Raw genomic sequence first — 22313 nt, 5'->3', positions numbered from 1 at the left:
TGACCATAATTATTAAAAAATTTAAACTTAACAAATTTTGAAAAAAGTCTGAATTTTTGAAAAATTAAAAGGAAAAAATCCTTTGGATTGATTGGAATAGATAAAATTAAAAAAAATTGTGCAACCAGATAAAAAAAAAATATGTACATATTTCGATACCATTTATTATCCGAGTAAGTATAAATTGATTTATTTTTCTATTATCTTAGAGCAATAAATCTTTTTCATAAGGGAAAAATGATAATTTATTAATTTTCCCTTTGAGATGCATTAAATTTACTATTTTTACTCAAATTACTGAAAGCAATATTAAGCAAATTTTAAAATAATTCAAAATCTCAAACAAATTAAAATGAAAAGAAAATCCTTTTGATTGATTCAAAAGAAAATAGATTTTAAAAAATCATGTTGAATTATTTAAAACAGTATTTCGCATTCTTTAGTCAGACACAACAATTCGGTGAGAAGGGGGGGTGAGAAGTGAATAAAAAAAATCAGAACAAAGCCGGCCGCTTTAAGCCCAACAAACAAACGGTTCCTTAGACATACATACACACTTGGTTCGCAAACCCACCCCCCGTAGCGCATGCCGGATGGAACAGAATTGATCTGCAGAAGGTCACCCCTTTTTGCTTTCCCCTACCCAGTGCCTCGTCGCTCAGCCCCAGCATTTCCAGCTGAAGCCCCGGCGAAATCGGACACAGCCCCGGCAAGATTAGGAAAGACGTTGAAACGAGGAAAACGGAGAGAAATACAACAGAGGTAAGTTTGGAATCTATTTTAGATCTTTGAATTTTTTAATAAAGAGATTTCAATTGAGAAATTAATTTACAATTGCAATTAAGACTAGTTTTGTAACGATAACTTCAAGCTCGCTTAAATAATTAATCACCATAAATAAAAGAAGTGTGAGTTGTAGACATTTTAGAGTAAATAAATAAGAATCTTGTTTTGTGCCTCTCTACATCAAATAAACATTTCTCTTCCTTGTATTGATACGGAGGGGAGGGAAAAACAAGAATTATTTAACAAAAATTATAAAATATATTCTTAAGGATTAAACTATCTTGTAAATTTTAATTGTTTACTCAGAAATAAGGTCTTACAGTCCTCGATGTTTACCGTTAATGTAATTTGATTGATCCACATACTTGCATTCTTCAGTTAATGAAGATCATTGGACGTGAAAATCACGCAAAGAGACATTCCAAATTTGATTGTATTCAGCGTTTTACTTTTTGTTGTTGATTGTGTAATCCTTATTTGAAATGTTCTACTCCGACTTCAGACTTTCTAAAATGTTCGACTCCGACTTATTCTCTGACGTCCACCAAATCTCATTAAAAATTAGTATTATTAAGTAATTATTAATTTCAAATTAAATATTTCTTTTTTTTTATAAACTATTGAAGTAAAACGCACTTAATTTAAAATTAAATTTTGTTGATTTAAAATCTGTTTTAAAATTTTAAAATAAAATTAAAATCAAATTTTATTGTAAAAAACAACTTAGACTTTCAACAAATTCCATTAAAGTATTAATACTGTTAAGTAATTATTAATTTCAAATTAAATATTCTATTCCTATTTTCTATTGACTACTAAAGTAAAAGGCACTTTATTTAAAATTAAATTTTGTATCATAGCATAACATTAGCAGTTGAAGAAATAAAAACTCCATATCAAAATCTCTCAGACTTACTCGCCATATGTAAATGTCTTATGCCAAGAAAATTAAGTTAATATGATCATAAATTAGTTAACTATTATAAAGTTACAAGAAAACTATTATACTAGATAATTATTACAAAATATACCAAACATATATTGCATTAAATTTTTTCATAAACTTCGTAACCTGACTTAAAAAATTTTGTTTTAGAATTTACATATGAAAATATATCCTATAAGTAATTAATTTATTAAACTTGCTATTTCAATAGCTTAGCGATTTTCTCTGTTATTTTTCAGTAGTACGGTTAAATATAGACTTGAAAACAGGAGAATGTGATTGCTTAAGTTTGTGATAAGTTATAATTTAAATAATTGTCATAACATTCGTATTTCTGTATTTTGTTTTTTATTTATATAATTATATAATATTACATCTGCATAGTATTTTTGTTTATATAATTATAGATGTCTGATTAAAAAAAAAATTTCCCTCAAAATCCTTTTTAGTTTTTTGTTTTTTTTGGTCTAAATAATTTTTTTCTTCAACATCCATTTTTTTTCTGTCTAAATAATTTTTTTCCTTAAAATCCTTTTTTTCTGTCTGAATAATTTTCTCCTTCAAAATCTCTTTTTTTCTGTCAAAATAATTTTTTCCTTAAAAATTCCTTGTTTTGTCTAAATCACTTTTTCTTTAAAAATTCCTTTTTTCTGTCTGAACAACTTTTTCTTTCAAAATCCTTTATTCGGTCTAAATAATTCTATCCTTCAAAATCCTTTTTTCTGTATAAATAATTTTTCCTTCAAAATCATTCTTTTCTTCTTTAATCTAAAGGTCCTAACTTTAAAATAGTCAGATTTGAAGTCGAGCTAATTTTTCCGATAATATTTATTTTATTTTTAATCTGTAGCGTAATTAATTTTGGAAAACAGATTTGCGTGATATACTTTACAAAAAAGTTAAGTGGTCATGATCTAATTATTTTTGAATATTTCGCATTCTTTACTTCATAAAACTATTTTATTTTTATAACTACTTTTTCTGGATTACTTGTTAATTTTTAAAGTTTATTTTGTTTTGGCATTTGCCGTGTTAATAATCTTTTGAAATTTGGTGTGCACTTTAAAGTGTTTAGAAACTTAACATTCTAAAGTTTTAGGAGTATACTACAATATTAGTGGATATTGTCATGTTCCCATTGATTTTTGATCCATCCAGTATATGAAAATCGTTCATAGTTTTAATCACGCATTGAAATATTTTGATTTCAGTTGTATTTTTTATGAGCATTTCTAATGAATTTTTAATATTTATCTTCTTTTTAATTTCCCAAGTTTTAAATAGTCTGAAATTTGATTTGCATGGTATAGTTTACTAAAACATGACATTTAAAATACTATGTTTATTATGAGTGATTTTCCTATTTATTCTCTACTTTTTGCATAATTCTTTTTTTGAATCAATTATTATTTTTCGAATTAATTGCTCTAGAGGAAAGTTTTACAAAATCTAGTTCTTAAAGTTTCTTCTTTTTTCTACACTATTAGAAATTTTTCGGAAAAAAAAAGGTTAAATAACAATTTATTTAATTGTTATTTTACCATATTCAAACAAAACATTCAAATAACCATTAATATAGTATTTAAATTGTTAACTGTGAGAAGAACCATTTATCAACTACTTTCACCTAATACGATTAAACAACCAGAATTTCATCACATCAACTAAATTTCATTTCATCCCACCAAATGAAGCCAATTAGTTCCTTGCAGCTGGCCACATATTATAGCCAAGAGGGCTTATCTGTCAATTTCATGACCGGCAGAACTTGGTTCAAGTCCCAGCGTCGACACCTTAGTATTTCCTCCATTCTCTTCAATGCACGAAGAGTATCCGGTGTCCTGCACTAACCAATTTGTGACCCTGGACTGTTAGAACACAATACTCGCATTCATTCATAGATGGCAGAACCATGAAGCTACTTAACACAAAAAAATTCTAGTATTTGCCACCTCTTACGGTAGGTGTAACATCTAGATAAACAAATTAAACTGCATTCCAAGGCTCATATGATAAAACACAACTCAAATACAACCTAACTCCAATGTCCATTATCTAACAAAAGGTCCAGCTTCAATGTCCAGTAAAATTTCTTTTTTACGGTTTTGAAAACATGCTAGCTATAAATGGTTGCAAAACCGTATAATTTTGTTTTCAAGTTTTTTAACCATACTAGTTGTAAACGATTTCAAAACCGTAAATGTCAAAAAATGTTCTTTACTGTAAACTTTACGGTTAATTAGATGGACATACTGCTGTCGATTAGTTTACCATAGTTTTTACAATGAAAATTTTAACAGTATATTTTCCTCTCCTTGAGGAAAAAAATTTTTCATTTTAACCCTTGTGCTTCAGTCATAAAAATTAAGAATACTGTAATAAGGATGGTACATTTTTTTTTTAAGTAAGCTGAAACTCGAGCATCTCTTTAAAACATATTCTTCTGTATACTATTTTAAAATCTTCCCCATTATAATTTCATTATGTTCATCGTTAATTTTCATGACTATTTTGAATTTTAGTACTTCATTTACACGGAGAAATAAATTCTGGTAAAATTACTGTACTGTAGAAATTTTTGTTTAAAAAAATAAATAAATATAAAAATTTAAAAAAAGAACATAATTCTGGTTATAAAAACAAAATATACAGTATTTAAACTATTCATATGGTAACGGTTTCCATTCATGTGGTTATGGTTTACTGGAAATTCCGGTTTTCAAAATTATAATTCTTAATACCGCACATTTAGTAAAAAATAGAGAACTGAAAAGTAAAAATAAAAGATTTTTATTCCGTGCTTTAAGATATCATGATAAAATTACCACCCTTAAAAGTTAATTTCATATTTCTGAAGCAGTGAAAAGCATTTTGAAATTTGTAAAAAAAAATTTCGAAGTTCTATATTTGACCCCCCTGTAAAATATTTTAGAATTTTTCTTTTTAATGTGTGCGTACACTGTGAACAAAGTATGGTCAAACCTACCAGAATATGGTAAAATTTGCCATGTTACTGACTCTATGTGAGCACCAAAAAACTCAGTTGGTTTTACCGAAGTGCTTTGGTAGTGATTTTGATTACATTATGGTTTATAATAAGTCCTAAAATTTGGTTAATGTGGTAAAATTTTGTCAGTTTCATCGTATTACTTTAAAAACTTTCTGCACATTAGAAACTTTTTCCCTTCTGCATAAAAACCATTTATTCGGTTAAGTTCGCTTTTTAATTTTTTCGATTTACTTTTCAGTTTGTTTTTGTTTTTTTTATTCAGTTTGGTTAAATTTATTTTTCAGTTTTTTTTACTAAATATGTGTTTATAAGAACTAAAATTGTGAATACCTGAATTTTCTGTTAACCTTTACCATATGAATGGTTTTCATGGTTTAAATACCGTAAATTTTGGTTTTGTTAACTAGTATTTCGATTGTTGTTGTTTTAAGTTTTTTTTTACCAGAAATGTCATTACCATACAGTACGGTTATTTTACCAGAATTTTTTTCTTTTTACAGACATACAATCCTCGTAAATTATGTGGAAGAAATACTTTTACCGCACGAAAAAAAATAAGAATTCGGTGGTTTGATGACAAAAAAGTGCGCCGTCTTCTAATTAATTTAAAATGTAAGTTTTCATTGCGTGATAAAATATAGAAAAACTCTTTTGCCCCAAAACATTTCATTTTATAACAGAACAGAATTCGGAATTGTCAAATAAATTCTCGCCAAACTGAGACTTTTGAATATGCCTTCGCCAAATTTTATTCCAAGAGTTTGCTTTCCTCATTAAAAATAATATATATATTTTTTGTAATTCTGTCTTTAATTCTCCATCAAAATGTTCTTAAACGAGAATTATGTATATGTGCATTTTATTTATTATAAATGTGATAAAAGTGCGAATACTATAATTATCATTTGATAAATATATTCCATACCGAAAGCCAATTCATTCAGTTCGAACAAAACAAAATCAAGAAGGAATTAATTTAAAATGCGTCATATACAAAAATCTTTTGGGGGCCTCCCTGGCCGAGCGGTATCGTCGGTCCAAACGCTCTGTTAAGCGTAGAGGTAGCGGGTTCGAATCCTGCCGTAACCCTGGATGTATTCTTTGTGATGTCTTTCTCTGAATTGTTCTATCTGTATTTTCTACTTGACAATGACTTATAAGCCTATATTGAGCACACAAGTCAGCAAATGTATGTAATTTCAATAAATCAATCAATAAAAATCTTTCTCCTAATATTTGTTTTTTCGCAAGTGAATTCAAATTGATTGTAAAAGATGTACACACATTGTTGCGAAATTTTTAATTCAAATAACAACATTAATTTTTAGTATAAATTTTAGTATAATTCTCAGCCATGTGTTGCTTATTTAACTACAACACAAAAGCCATTTAGTATAATAGAAAAAGACAATATCTTTGATATAGCACATGTTAAACTCTGCTCCCACATTTTGACCGATTCACAGTGGGCCAGCATCCAAGGTTTCGAGACCAAAATTAGTATTTTGATAAAATGTGTTTCAAAATTTGGGGGGTTTTATGTGCAGGTAAATTGAATTCATAGTTCAAATTTTGAAATACACTAAAAATACCCAAAAAAACATAATGGCAGATGAAATATGGCGAGCAAAAATAAGAAAATTTATATAGTACTTTTAAATAATTATATATAGCAGTAAAAATCTAATAATTTTCGTAATTTTATATTAAAAATGAAAAGCAAATTATATTTCCAAAGTAATATTACAAAATAACGCGAAAACATGAAAAAAACATAATTTTTGTTTTTCGGTATATTTAGTCCACTTTTGCGATACGGGCAAAATGGGGCAGGTCTTTTTGAAAGAAGAAACATCAAAGAAGACAACAAAAAAAAGTTTAGCTAATTACCTCGTAGAACTTTTTGGAACTAAGTTTCGAAAGTCGTTCAAACATTGTAAAATGTCAAATGATAAGATATAAACTGTAAGTTTGTCAAGAGTATTAACTAATCCAACAAATTGAAAAATTGTGCTATAATTTCAGTCTAATTACTCTGATAAAAATGTAACAGTAAGGTGAAATCCCTATATATATATTTCTGAAATAAAAATTTGAAAGTTACATTTAGAAAAAAAAAGCGTATTTTTCATTGCATTGTACTCTCGTCGGTTCAAAAAGTAAATTATAATGTTTGGAATGATTATGAATACTTAATTTGGGCTACATTAAAATTACCTACACATATTTTAGTTGAAAGTTTAATTTTTGACTTTCGACCAAAGATCATGGTCTTCTGGCCCACAGTGCGATTGTTCAAATAGGAGAAAAAGACTAAATTTTTCTTAAAGCGGTGTAACCAAAATTATAGAACAATAATGCATCCCGGAGTTGAACATTGGTTGTCGTAAACCCAGAATTGGATCGACTGTTCTTCGAAGGTTATAAAATAAAATAAAATTGTCTTCTCTGAGAAATTACATTTTAAAGAAGTATCTAATTTTTTCAGTATTTTACTCAAAACCTTTACAGACTTTCGTAAGTTAACTAGCGTTAGTCGACTCATATTAATTCTAATTTTTCGTGTCAATTGATTGATTTTTTTTCTGCGAAAATACATCGGCAAAAAGTAATTTTACTTTGACTGCATTATAAGTACTAGCAAGGGAAAGCAACTTTTACAGAGATTTCTAAATTAACTAACGTCAGTCGACTTAAATAAAGTAATTCTGATTTTTTCTGACAGTCGATTGTCATTTTCTGTTATAAGTATTTAATTTTTACTGCACAAGTTCGTACAATGAAAAACAGTTTTTGCAAAGATTTGTAAGTTAACTAAAATTAGTAATTTTATAATTATTATTAGTAATTTCATGAAGTAATTTTAGTTTTTCTGAGGCACTTTCTGTGAAATTACATTTGTAAAAAATATTTCATTTTTACTTCATTGTAAGTGCTATCAAGGGAAAACATCTTTTACAAAGATTTCTTGGTTAACTAAAACTAATGTGACTAATATTTTAATTCTAATACCAGTTCTAATTTTTATAACCCTTTATGATTGTCCCTTTCTGAGAAATTGCATCTCTAAATAGTATTTCATATTTTTGTGCATTATAAGTCCTTGCAAGGAAAAGAAATCTTTACAGAGATCTGTAAATTAACTAAAGTAAGTACGACTGATATAAAGTTATTCTAATTTTACTCTCAGTGGATTGACATTTTTTGTGAAATTACATCACTAATATTCACTTCATTTTTTCTCCATTATAAGTACTTTCAAAGCAACAAAAAACTTTTTATAGAGATTTGTAAATTAATTTATGTTAATACGATTTATATTGATTAGTTTTTCAAATTTTTCCAACAGACGACAGTACGAATTTTATAGTTGACATTGCAGACGAATTTTTACCGGAAAAAATCCTGGTTAAACTACCACACTGTAAAATGCGCAAAAAAAATAGACTACTCTGAATAACTTTTCGAATTTTAAATATTTTGAAATTTAATTTCTCAGAAACTATTCAAGCGATTTAGCTCAAATTCTGTATTCTGCCATGTAAAATTATATTCTTTGAACTGATGTAAAAAATTGTATACCAAACAATTCGAAATATTTTCGACCCTTATTAAATGAAATAAAAAAAAAATTATAAATATTTACTAAAAATTACTTTTTTGCGAATTTTATAATTGTGTGCAATTTTTTTTTCAATTTGCTGAAAAAGGTTTCAAGATGTAGAGAAATACGCAAAAAGCAAAATTTTACATTAAGGGGTCCAAACTTTGGAGCGCTCTCATGACCAAACTGTTGGGACCATATTTTCCAGATTGCAGCCGAAAAAAGGATATGCTTATTATTTGAATTCATCCCCTCAAACTATTAACATTACGTCCTAGAACGTGAAGATCCGATCATTAAATCAAAAGTTCTTCAGGTCCATTTTTTTTCTTGCACATTGTGCAGTAAGGAAAATTTTGGTAAAATGGTCCTGGTTAATAAAATCAAAATATACAGTATTTAAACCATTCATTTAGTAATTTGTGCGCTCACATGGTAACGGTTTATTTAAAATTCTGGTTTTCAAAATTATAGTTCTTAATACCACTCATAATGTAAAAATACATAACTGAAAAGTAGATTTAACCGAATAAATGGTTTTTATGGAAATGTGGTGCCCTCGGAAGATACTTTGCTTGTCCCACCGTTGCGACGGTCTTGGCGAAATGTCTTAAATGTCTGTAAGTTGTTGTCTAGAATTTTCATGTAATAACCATAAAACCACAATAAACTTCAAATGTTTTTAACTGAAGTGTTCGTTTTCTATTCCAGAAACTCCTTAAACGGATTTTTTTTCTGCGGAAATCTGTAAAAAAAAGCCATAAAAACATGGTAATAAATGTTTATTAACTTTAACGCAGATTCTTAGACTTTATTTATTATTCTTTATTTATAATAAAAAAACAGCAGGGCTAGCATATGTTTCCAGTTGAAGGAGGAAAATTGTTATTGTTTATAGTCTATTCCTGTAAATGTGCAAACGTATATTGGGTGGTCGAAATTAAAATATGTTTTAGGGGTCAACTGATTTACATGGTGAAAAAACATTTAATATTTTAATCGAATTGTAATTGCATTCACGAAAAAATAAAAAATTAGACTTTATTGTTTTACGTAAGCATTACTCATGCCTCCCCTTTGACAGCAAAAATGCAAAAATTAACGAATCATAAAACCCCTTCCCTTTTTAGGTGCTTACATAATATTGGAACGGCCCCTTATACTTTTCTCTATTGTTCAAATAAATTACTTAAGAATGAAATATCTGTGGTTAATTGAATTTCATTCGATGATATATTCTTTCAATGAAATTTAGGATAGTTCACGATGTAAGCATTATTTAAGTATAAATGATAGATATGGTAACCCTTAAAATGTATCAATGTATCATGGTAGAATAAATGTATCAATTTAAGGAAAATAATCCGTTTAGAATATACTTTTATGTTCACCCATTTTTAATGCAATTAATTTTTCCTTCGCTACATAATTTACGAACTTTCTCAGTATTTTATGAGAAATAATTTTTTTTCATTCAAATATGCGATGAATAGTTTCGTTATGAATCCGAAATTCAATTGCAGGACTATTGAACTTTTTATATGCGCGATGTCTTTTTTTAAATATTTAAGAAAAAAATCCCGCTGAATATGTTTCTGTGCAAGATTAAACACATTTAAGATTTAATCTGCGATATAAAAACTCTGGTATGATAACTTTCCGAACACGTTGTTGATCAACCCAAAAAATTGCGGGAATGAGCACTTCAATTCAAGTTAACATCGCATCGTGTGTTCGTCCAAAACTTAAAGGGTGCAGTTAAATCTAAACGCAAATAATAAAAAATTTTAACAATTCATGAGATCTTTTCGGTCCTTAAACACCAAGTTTGGCGTAGTTTTTATATCATCAATATAATGTTTACAACCAAGTATGATGAAGTAGCGTGAGTTTTTTGCTATTTTGTAAACTGAAATGCATGTAAAGAAGCTAAATTTCCCGGTTATAGAATGTATAAATGTTTTTTAGTATTAATAAAGATAATTGAGTCATGGTGGCTCAGGGGATGGAGCGTTCGCTTCTTAATGAGGTTACCCAGGTTCGAGTTGCAGTGGTAGCTGGTTCATAAGAATTCTGCTCCCGGCTCGCACCGACGACAGTGACGTAAAATATCCTCAATGGTAAACGCATCATGGGTTAGAATCCCATTGCCGTTGGGCTTGCTGTTGGAGGTTTTCGTGGTTTTCTTCTCTGTGGAACGCAAATCTTAGTTAATTCCATCAAAAAAGTCCTCCATGAAGGTTAGTTCATCCTAATACTCGCTAAAGGAGTTTCCTTGTCTTCTGAGTTGGGTTCATAGTTACAAGACCACGGAGTTGAACATTGATAGTCGTAAACTCTGAATTGGGTCAGCTGTTCACTGGTTCTAAAACAAAATTACAGAGATAATTATATTTTATTTTTTAAATGTCTGGTAATTGTATTAAATATTTTCATAACATTTCATTTCGATGACTTCTGTTCTGTTAAACCTAATTCGGACAATTAAGTCTAATTTTGTTAAGCTTAATTCGTGTCTCTTCTGTGCAACAGTAAATACTGATTTGCAAACTAATTTTGCTTTAAGAATTATTGCGCGTTCACCCTAAACTAATTGTTCTTTTATTTAAATTGTATTATAAGGATAATTATTCGTAATCTTATTGTTATTATACATTTTATTGTGAGGTGTGACCAGTATAGCCATGTTGGTAGGGCATTCTGCCTATGTCCAAGAGGTAGTGAGTTCGATTCCCGTTGGCTCGTTAAATCTGTGGGGTCACAAATTTCTCCATGTTCCCATAAAAAAAATCATATCTCTGGGCTTACTGAATTGGAGATAGGTCGTTCTCTGGTTCAGATCAAAATTACGATCAGTGGATGAAGGAATGAATGTATGAATGGGTCCACCCTGTAAACGGGTCGTGACGTGTGTGTGGCTGAAGTCGTATTCTTGGCCATAGATGGTGCCATTGAAAAACAAAAAACGCACCGTCTGCCTTAAATTCGCTTGGTTTCCCCAAGCAGGCTTGCTGGTATTGTCAAGAGGCATTAGAAACAGCAACAGTGTGGCAATCACTTTACACCATAAATACTGAAAAAGAACAGGAATGGTGCTTCCGTACATCAAACACCAATGAATTATCTCTGGTTTTTTACTACTCAACTTTTATGTAAATTATTTGTCGCCATTTTCGCAGCGGCTACCATTTTCGCAGCATACATACGTGTAGTTGTTTTAGCATAATACTAACCTTTTCTGAAACTGTAATGTCTTTTCAAAATCGAATGCTTTGTTTTATTTTAACTTATGTACAATTTGTTACTGTTTTAACATGTTTAGATTTTAACTCTGATCAGAAAAAAATAAAACATATTTTTGAAATTTAAAATGAATTCTTGTTTTTTTCTTCAAGCAGAGATATCTGAGAAAAGCATATCATTCTGAATTTGTTTCCGATTATTAATTTAATAACATTAATTCTAACAGTTGTTAAAATGAACGAATTTTTTTTAACTACATAAGTACATAAGCTGGGGATTTTACAATTCCAACGTATTACTTCCCTTTTTGGATGAAATGGGTGAAAAGCAATATACTTTCAAAAATTTTAAATGCAATCGTTATTTTTCGATATAATAAGGAATTGGATAATAATTTAAAAAGAAGTACTGTTGAAAATATGTTATTTTTACACATTAGCTTAAATATTAAAGATATAAATAATATCCCGTAATAATAATTTAACGCATTTCAACCGTTTTATTATTGTCATTATTATTTATTATCAATATTATTTCAATGAATCGAAGAAAGCAAAATCTTTCTTAAAGTTTAAAATATTATTTTGTTTTATCTGAAAACAAAGAGACATGTAAAAAAATCATTTCTCTTAGGAATATTTTGTCTTCTACTAGTTAATTTAACTACTTACATAATTTAAGTAATACCGTTGCTATTTTAACGTGTCTTTTTCTAAGTTGCATTTGAAACACTGTTATATCTCTTTGAAATTTAAAATCAAATGCTTTGTTATCCTTTGAAGACTAAATTATTTAAGAAGAAAAAAATTTTTGAGATCATGTCTCTTTTTATTACAATGTTAAGTAATGGTAGGAAACTATCTTTTACGAACTGAAAAATGAGATAAAAAACAAGAGATTAATCTGTCTTCTGCCCCAGACCATAAGACATCCCACGGGGTATAAAATGAATTTTCTCTTTTCTCTACACAAAAGGACTTCTCTCTTCAAAACGAGACTAATAAATAAGCCATAGACCGGTAAGTGGCGCCGAAGAACTTCTCTCCATCGATTTGCTGCTTCATCGATTGTTCATCGTGTTGACACTTTATCGATTATTCCACCTTCAACAGTAGCATCCAATTCAATAAGAAAAAGTAAAAAGATTACGAATAGTTGAATTGATATTGTTAATTGAATATGTGTGTTCAATAGTAAGATTATAAACTCGAAATAAATATTTTAAAAAAAACTAATTTAAGTATTTGTTCGCAAAGGATTTTTGGTGATAGCTTAATTGTAACATAATTTAATAATCTTATGATTCGATAATCAGAGTTTATTTTACTTTCAATGAATCATCTTAGACAAAAGAAAAAAAACACCTTGAAAAGATGGAATGAAAAATTTAATTAAACGCCAGTTGTGATTTCCGCCAAATATAAAAAATTCCAAGTACTTAAAATAAAAATGGTAAAATATCTCGCAATGAATTTTGTTATTTCATACCGAAAATTTAAAATTGAGTAGACGGTATACAGCTATGTTTAAAACAACACATCTATAAATGTTTTATAGTTTAAACCTGTTAACACTAAACATATTTTTTGGTGCACTTTCCGGCTCACCCCCCGTTTGTTTAAAAAAAAAATGGAACGTCATTATCTCGCGATCTAATTGCGACATGTAAAGACGACATCTTGCAATATAATTCTTAGTTTGAGAAATATAATGGCCAGATCTCGCAATTCAAACCTTACATCACATAATTAAATCCCAACAACTAAATTGTAGTCTCAGATCGTCGCAAACACGCTCTCATCGTATTTTAGATCATTTTTGGTATCAATATGCCGATGAACTCAGGTATGAAGGGGATTGGGATTTAGTTATCAACTATGTCAACCTTCATCTATCAAAAGGTACCTCTAGATGGAATCATGTTAACATGTGTTATATACTAGTGAAATGGTTTTTAATATTTGTAGTGGTAGTTACGCCACATTACTCCCCTTCCAGAATTTTATCTGTGATAGAATTCGATGAACGGATACCACTAGCTGATTCATTCTGTTTATTTATTTACAACATTTTTGCTCATTATATTTTGTCTTCATTTCTTTATTTATGGCATTTCGCTCATTTTTTCTTTTTCATTCCTTGTTTATAGTATTTTGCTCTTTATTATTTTTTTTCTTCATTTTTTTTTTATTGATCGGGAGAATTGATTTACTTCACCGGATTTTTTTTTCTTTGAGCAGTATATTTTTTAAGCTAATCAACTGTTTAATGTGGAGCATAAATCAATATTGTCAAGTTCTTATCACGTTCGCAGGTCACCAATGAAGGTAAGTTTAAATCAACTATGTCAACCATCGTCTATCAAAAGGTACCTCTTCATAGAATCACGTTAACATGTCTTTAATATTTGTAGTGATAATTACACCACAGGTTCAACCAGATTTTAACGAAGAGCATTTAAGTGTAGTATTACTGAGATTCAATCGCATTTGCAGAGACCGAGATTGGAAAAATCATTAGCCCCTTCAGAACTAGCGGAAGGAGAATACCCACATGTTCCAAGTTAACACTTTCTATAGAACACGTATACTTGCTACTGTTCGCCGAAATGGGTGGTTGCTGACTTCTACCGGTGAATGTTGACAATTACATAGTCGCTTTGGTAAATGTCAGAAATATATACTAGGTCTAGTTAAGTGCCACTGCCCAGTATGCATTTAACTGGTACTCCAATCCGAACACTGATGTTTCTCCTAATCTATCCTCAGCAGATATTAAAATATCGAATAAATGTAATAATATCAACAAATAAATTAATATCAAATCGGGTCTGACAAATATTTTGGACATTCACCAAAGCGACTGTGGGATTGTTGACATTCACCGGTGAATATCGACATTCTTTTGTTCTCGATCATTCACGGTGTCATACTTACCAGTACGAAAAGCAATACAAGTCTGAATGATATTGTGCCGCTAGAATCAGAAAAGCTCGTTTCATGTGAAACCATGAAGAGCACGTATTACACGACATTTTCGATTCGCTTACTGCGCCACTATGGATTGTGCCATTCAATCGCATGAAACTTGTTGCGAGATGTCATCATGAAATTGTAAGCCATTGGTGATGAATGAAAGTTAAATGCAGACTAGTTCTTTGTCAATGAAATCACTCCACATTTATGGAAAGTTTTTAATTTCTCATAATAAATAATTAAGTTTCTCTGCAGTTTATAATTATTTTGCTTAAAGAATTTGCATTTAGTAAGTTCAACACTTGATTCAAGTTCATTATTTCAGTTTATTAAATCAGATTTTGCATCAAGTTTAAAATATTATAATTCTTCTTTAAATTCTTCTTTCTAATAGCGTAGTCAGATAAAACCCGACACTTTTCAGAAAGATGCCCCTTTTCATGGGGTCAGAGGTTTAGCCAAAAGTCAGTTTCCTTGCAGGATTGAGGACTTCTAATTTTTGCAAATGTCCAAGCAATCTTATACAATATGTTTAATGATTTAGACGATGTTGGGCTCTTTAAAGTTGTTGTAGTCGAAACGCATTTGCCATATGTAATTTTCCTTCACAGGAACATAAATTTTCCTCAAAAAATTTCTTTCAAAGATGAAAGTTTATAATCTTATTAATTGTCCTTAGTAATTGTCCGAAAATCGCAGCCATACAGGACTAGTGGTCGAATTAGAGTTTTATAATTACTGAGCACGTTTGAGGAGTTTAAATGTAAATATTTTTTTCAGCCCATAATATCTTCGGTTTTCTATCATAATGCGATTATCGATTTCTGCTGCTTTGTCATTATTTTGGTTAGTTAACGTTCCCAGATTTTTTAATTTCTGTAATTCTATTTAGTCTGCAATCATTTGTTTCATGAAAATTATGGTTGCCCTTTCTTTTAGTGATTCTATCTGAATGGCTTTTTTTTGCATTAATGATTTCAAAAATCAATTAAGTTCAACTATTTTTAAATTTTAATAAATTTGTTATTCTTTTACAAAGGCGTAAAATAAACAAATGATTCTAGAATATTAACAACTCAAAAGATAAGTCTCTATTGCTTTCCTCAATGTACAGGATGTTTCGTAAAGATTTCCCTTAGTATGTAGTTTTTCGAAAAACGTTTTCGAAATTTGATAAATCATGGTACATAAAATTAACAATTATTAAACAACGAGACAATTTTGATTGTGAAAGGAAACATACAGGGATTCAAGAAAGATTTTTTGAAAAATCTTTTAGTTTCAACTTCCAATTAAACCTGTTTTTCTGTTTATTAACTATTGTAATAGGTAAAATACTGATAAGGTTTTGTTTTTTCGTACATTAAATATTATGTGCATAATTTACATTTTTTGAAGGATTCTCAAAATACATATTAAGGGTGATCTTTACGAAGTACCCTCTATTCTTTTATTTTATTTTCCTTTTTTCTTTAATTAAAAATCACAATATTTGAGATAAAATTTCAACTTAATATTTTTAAGGTTTTTAAACTTAACTTAAAATGAAAGTTTTATTAAAAATGATTCTTATATACAAGCAAATCAATTGCGTTCGATATTCTAAGAAATATTTAATAATTGTTTTTGTTAATTCTTAATATTGCTCAGTAAATTATAGATTTTTGTTTCTTTCAGCTTTTGGATAAATATTAAATATTCTTCAATATCAACAATGAAGTAAATTTTCGAACAATGTTCTAAGAAGAGAGGATGTGCTCGAGTGTCAAGACTTGTGATGATGGCACATATCCATCCGGGCTTTCCTAATGATATGCTCATTGTTGAAACAAGATCAAGTATTCAACGTTCGTGCAATTTAGTCGTCATCTATCTCATCAAACAATATGTTAGGTAAGTGCTTATCAAAAAATTATTAGTATCGCCCTCACACAATTTATTCCACTGCTAAAATAATGATAAATGGAGCAGAATTAGGAATATAGACTAATTCTGCTTCGTCTAATTTTACTAAATGTTATTAAATCAGACAATTTATGGCATTTTGATATTTTTTTAAAAGTATTATTTTTCATTCGTTTGGTTTTAACTAAATGAAATTTTACCTGTTTGTATTAAAGTAAATTAGGATAATTTTTGGTAGAGTGATATGGTTTTGTTATTAGGGGGACCGGAAAGTAATGTCGTTTCGGTGCATTTGATATTTGTTATCAAGATTTTATTTTTAATCAATAATGTATTCACCCTCGTTAACAGCAATCTTTCAATGCCCGATCGAAAATGAATCGGTATTTAAGACTAACGAATATTTAATTCGCCGAAACGGCATTACCTTCCGTTCCCCTTAACATAAAAGTATATTTAAATAAGTTTAAAATGAGTTATTTAAAAATCGATAAAAGTTTCAGCAACTATTTAAACAACATTGGAGCGTTCCCTTATCACAAATTAAAAAGGATCAAAACGGAAATAATGAGGAGAAAGCTGAAAAAATTTTAAAACCCAAATTTTAAATCCAATATGGCTGCCTAAATTTTACCTCTTCCCGAATTGAAGGAGAGACTTAATTTAGATATTTTTCTCTAAAACTATTGTGAGCCTTAACTCTTCCAAAAACTGATTACAGTTTCTGGAACATTTTATTCCTCCTTTTTTTCATGGCGCAGAAAAACTTTTAAATTATATAGTTGTATCATAAAATTGTCATATGATTGTCAAAGGCAGGATGATGGAACTACTTTCATATCATTGTCATATATCGCTATCATTTTAATCGTTGTTAGCTGGTACATGCTTTAGCAACTTGAATAAACGTGACGATCCGAACTTGAACTGTGACCACAATGAAATATTTCTTTCTGATAACGGGTACAGAGATACCAATATTCGTCAGCAAAAATGGCATTAAAAGAGTTTTTTTTTTTTTTTTTGCAAGATTTGCTACCAAAAAGGGCATTAGGAGAATACTTTCTTTTTTTCTGTTGTTACCGGAAAGCAACAAGCTTAAAGCTTGTAGCAGATCACGTCTTAACAGGTTTAAAGGGCAGACTCATTCATTTGGGAAGCAATATATTTCTGCCTCAAATGCAAAAACAATTTTCCAAGAAACATGTCATGATTACGATTTAATACGAGACATAACAGTCAATAAAAATTGATTTTGACACTAAAAGCTGCTATTTATATTCTAGTTAGATAGTCACTGAAATGTGACTAATAGATTTTCTGATAATTAAAATTGTCAGCAATTTTTAAGTTTGACATTTCAACTCAAACAATTTAGTTATAAGAACTCGAGTTTCTTTCAACATTACAGAGAGTATGTTCACGGAATAAGAGTCTGAAAAGCCATGTAAATTTTAAAAGAATTTCCAATTTTAATTTCAGATCACAGAACATTTGCTCTATGATCTAAAATAATTATTAAAAATCTATGTATTTGTGACTCAGCCTAAGTTTTTATTTTTCAGAAATCGATAAGGAAATGATACAGGTGGTTAAAGTGATCGTCCTTGGGGCACCAGCAGTGGGCAAAACATCCCTCATCCGCCAATTTGTGTTCAGTGAATTCAGCGAAGACTACACGCCCACGGACACAAAAACTGTGTACAATCCCACCGTAGTTTTCAATGAACACATATATTCCATGTCACTAGTGGATCTCCCAGTCATATCTTACTTCCCAGCAAACTCCATAAACGAATGGACAGACTACAGAAACTACGGACTACGCAGCGCCTCAGCTTACATACTAGTGTTCGACCTAAATGACCTTGAGACTTTTCAGTATGTTAAAAGTATTCGCGACCAGATATGTGATACGAAAGATATGCACAATATTCCACTTTATATTGTTGGCAACAAGCAGGATGTCCTGAGGGGTAGAGAGCGGCGGGAGGTGGCAGGTTTGGTGAAAAAACATTGGAAGTGCGGTTACGTGGAATGTTCTGCTCGCAATAATTGGCACGTCGTGCATTTGTTTAAGGAACTTGTAAGGGGTCTGGACTATGCGGAGTATGGGCAAAAGTTGTCATCCTACAGCTCTCCACGCTTTGAGAGTTTGCACGCCCATCGAGAACGGAGAGGTGATTCTGTGGTAAAGTGCTCCATAATGTAAGGATTACTTTGATTAAAAACTATTGCTTTTTTTTTAATTAAGGATTGCTTTTCTCCATTGTTAAAGTACCTTTGTATTTTTCTAATAAGAAATGTGTTAAAAACGGCTTTTTAATTTTACATAACTACTCTTGTAGAAAAATTTAACCAAATGAAGATATGATATACTTTGTGCTACATAAAAAGTAAAACAATATGAAAAAAAAACACAAGTTGCAAAAATGGAGATACAATAGTTTCGGTTCCATAAAAAAGAACCTTCCTCTGTGTCTAAATACAAAATGACCGTAAAAAAAAGCACAAAAATGCTATCTTATCTCTTTTTATTTCTCATCTATGTTTTTGTTTTCACTTCTTTTATTATCTCTTTTAAACCTGTCCCACTTTCTTTACTGCCTCTTTATCATCCTATGGTAAGTCTCGTTACTTTTCGACTGTAATTTCGCGTTTAAGCGCTGAAAAAGTTTCTTGTTTATAGAACCGAAACTGTTGTATGTCCATTACAGTACTTTTATTTGTGCTTAATTCCCCCCTCTTTCGCTTTATTCGTGCAAAAAACATTAAAAAATATCTTTACTTTGTATTATTTATTTTAATATTACACAAATACTACGAAGAAATTGAATTTTTCTTTTTGAAGAAAAAAAAATCCAAAAATAATAAATGTTCGAAATTGTTTTTTAAATATCAGTTTTGACATTTCTTTGAAAAAATAAAACTTTTATGATCAGAAACTCTGTTGCCATTTTACGGGTGAGAAATTGTTAAAACTAAACTTTTGTGTTAAGCACCTCTATGGTGCTCTCATTTATGCGTGAATGAGAATGCGTGGATGCGCATTCCAATAGGCCAGGGACGCCAATTGAGGAGTGTAGCGCAATGGAAGCTTTTTATGCGTCGAAGGAATGGAGGAAATAGTGGGGTGTCAGTGCTGGGATTTAAAAGGTCATTCAAGATGGGGGAAAATTATATTAATTCGTAATCCTTATCACATATCTCAGTTTCCAGCTTTCGAAGCACGTGAGCTCTGTTCTCATTAGCTGTGTTTCGAGTTCGTGCAGATAAAAATCTGGTTGTTTAACCGTTTTAGGTGAAAACAGTCAATAAACGATTTTTCTCATAGTTAATAGTTTGAATACCATCTTTTTTTATAGTTACTTGACTGTTTTGGTTGAATAAGTTAAAATAACAATTAAATAAATTGTTATTTATCAGGGTTTTTTTCCTAGAAATTTCCTCCAGGGTATTTTTTTAACAATTTTTGAAAATATGGTTCAATGATCATAACATTTTTTTAAAGCGTGAAAATGTGTTAAAACGCAAGAATAACGTTAAGTTATTTGCTTAAGCGAATATATCTAGCACTCTTTAATGACTACAGAACTATTTGAGAAATGTTGTTTAAAGCACGTATATTTTTGAAAATCAAAATCAAATCGGAATATATAATTCTAATATATTGCAGCCTCTCTATAATAATCTATTAATTGTTACTTACTTGTTTACATCATTTATATATCGTTCAATATACATATTTGTTTATTTTTATATATTATGCTGATACTGTTTTATATGCCACTTATTGCATTATATGACCTTTGTAAATATAGGTTAAACTGTTTTTACAAAATAGGGATGATATATATTATTGCTTAATATTTGCATGAATGTTCCTTTTAACTGCAATCATACTCAAAAGCAACTTAGCAATATTGCTACGAATAATTATTTTAAATAGCTTGAGAACATAATTATGGACCTGCTTAAGCTTCTAAAATTTACTATGAAAAATTACTATTTCTTTTCATTTTAGCGGTGAAGGATGGTTAAGTTCTCATTAATCATAATTTTAAAAAAATCAGCTTCTTTTCCTTTTTTTCCAATTTCATCTAACTTTCTCCTTTCTATTTTTTTAGTAAAAAAATTGCTTATCTTGCCGAAAATTAATGATTTTTTTAATTATAACTCACACTGGCAGTTACCTCCATTTCTTATACTGTAATTAAATATTCGAAAAACAGTTCGTAGCCAGCTTAATTTAATAAATGTTTTTAATTCTCACAAAAATTTACAACATTTTTAAATGAAAACTATATTTAAAAGTTTATTCAGATTCAATTGACTGAGAAGGATATACTTCTTGATTCTTCGAATGATTTTTCAGTCGAAGTACGAATTTGTTTAAATATCAAACAGATACACATAGGAACAGTACAGTAATCGCCACCTTTAAGACATATTTTTAGAAGTTTTGTCAAAAAAGGAAGCTTAAAAATTTATACTTCGAATGTTTCAAACTAATATTAAGAGGCACCATTATCCCAGAGATTATCTACAGCATTTTGAATTTTAGGTTAAATTTTTATTTAGCATTTTTTCGATATTTTTTAACAAACTTTTGATGATTCGCCATTATGGTACGACAGCACTATCACTATCAGAAGAAATTTAAATAAATGGCTCACTTTAATAAATAAGGAGAAATAGTGCTTGATAATTTTTAGAACTTTTGCAGATTCTTTTCTCAAAAATGTCAAGCAATAAAGTTATGCCATTTATGCGATTGAGTTGGTTATTTTCTGCACATTTGTTTGTCTTTTTTTGGAATGTATACATATATTTCTCTTCTACGGCAACAAAGAAAGTCCTCTGTTCTTCACGAAGGTAAATTTCTCCTAATACTTGATCCTGGATTTCCCTTGTCTTCTGGATTGCATTCAAAATTACAAGGCTACAGCTTTGAACATTGGTAGCCGTTAACTCGAAGTTAGGTTGGCTGTTCGACGACGGTTATAAAATAAAATGTAAATTACACAAAATAAAGATGTTTATTAAAACTAAGCATCCTTTCGAAAAATAGTGATTACAGAATGGTATTAGTATAATTTTTATCAGAAAAAAAAATTTAAAAAATTGTTAAAATACCTTACTTCTCAAATTTCAATTTGTCGATGGCCTTGTATTTTGCATGTTTCGAAAGATATTGCCGAATAGTAATAAATAACCACCATCAGCTTATTTTTGAAACTTAAATAAAAAAGAATAAAATCATAATTACAATTTTCCCTCCTTATCTCCCACCCTTCGAAATTTGAGTTTGGTCCAAAGGAAAAGACCTCCTAAACGTTTAAAAAATTAAAACTATCAAAACCTGACGCGTCACAGTGGAGAAAGTGGCTTTAAAAAAAAAAGAAGAAAAAATTAAAAAAAAGATCAAACTTCGCATGATTGTTCGATTGAATTTAGAATATTTTTAATAATCGCATTTCCTTTTCGTCTCATAGATTTGTTCGATTGAATTTAGAGTGTTTTTAATAATCGCATTCCCTTTTCGTCTCATAGATGTGCCAAACAGGTTGTGATGTTCACAGACAACTTCATTTTTGACGAGGATTCTAAAAGTATAGATTAAAGGTAATGATTAGAGAAAACCCTATACAATACTCTATTTATTTATTGTATTACAATTGAAGACTTGATAAGTTGAATTATCTACACTGAGAAAAAAAACTGTGGTCAAAACTACCAGAATATGGTAAAAATTTATGGTGTTTCTGGCTCTATGCCGACATCAAAAATCACAACAACTTTGAAACGAAGCGTTTTGGTAAAATAAGCAATAAAAATATATTG

At 29.6% G+C, this 22313-nt stretch overlaps 1 protein-coding gene across 1 annotated transcript; it reads left to right on the top strand.

Annotated features, from left to right (window-relative positions):
- The first annotated feature begins 584 nt into the window (after positions 1–584).
- LOC107456397 (ras-like protein family member 10B) lies at positions 585–21728 on the top strand. Its single transcript, XM_016074254.3, has 3 exons — positions 585–762; positions 16242–16457; positions 18035–21728. The coding sequence occupies exons 2-3, from the start codon at positions 16451–16453 to the stop codon at positions 18679–18681; spliced, it is 654 nt and encodes a 217-aa protein (XP_015929740.1). The 5' UTR covers positions 585–762; positions 16242–16450; the 3' UTR covers positions 18682–21728.
- Positions 21729–22313: the final 585 nt, after the last annotated feature.

Source organism: Parasteatoda tepidariorum, chromosome 2 (assembly GCF_043381705.1).
Source record: "Parasteatoda tepidariorum isolate YZ-2023 chromosome 2, CAS_Ptep_4.0, whole genome shotgun sequence".
Taxonomy (NCBI): domain Eukaryota; kingdom Metazoa; phylum Arthropoda; class Arachnida; order Araneae; family Theridiidae; genus Parasteatoda; species Parasteatoda tepidariorum.
The sequence above is the reverse complement of the archived record's forward strand: the minus strand, read 5'-3'. Positions and strand labels throughout refer to the sequence as shown.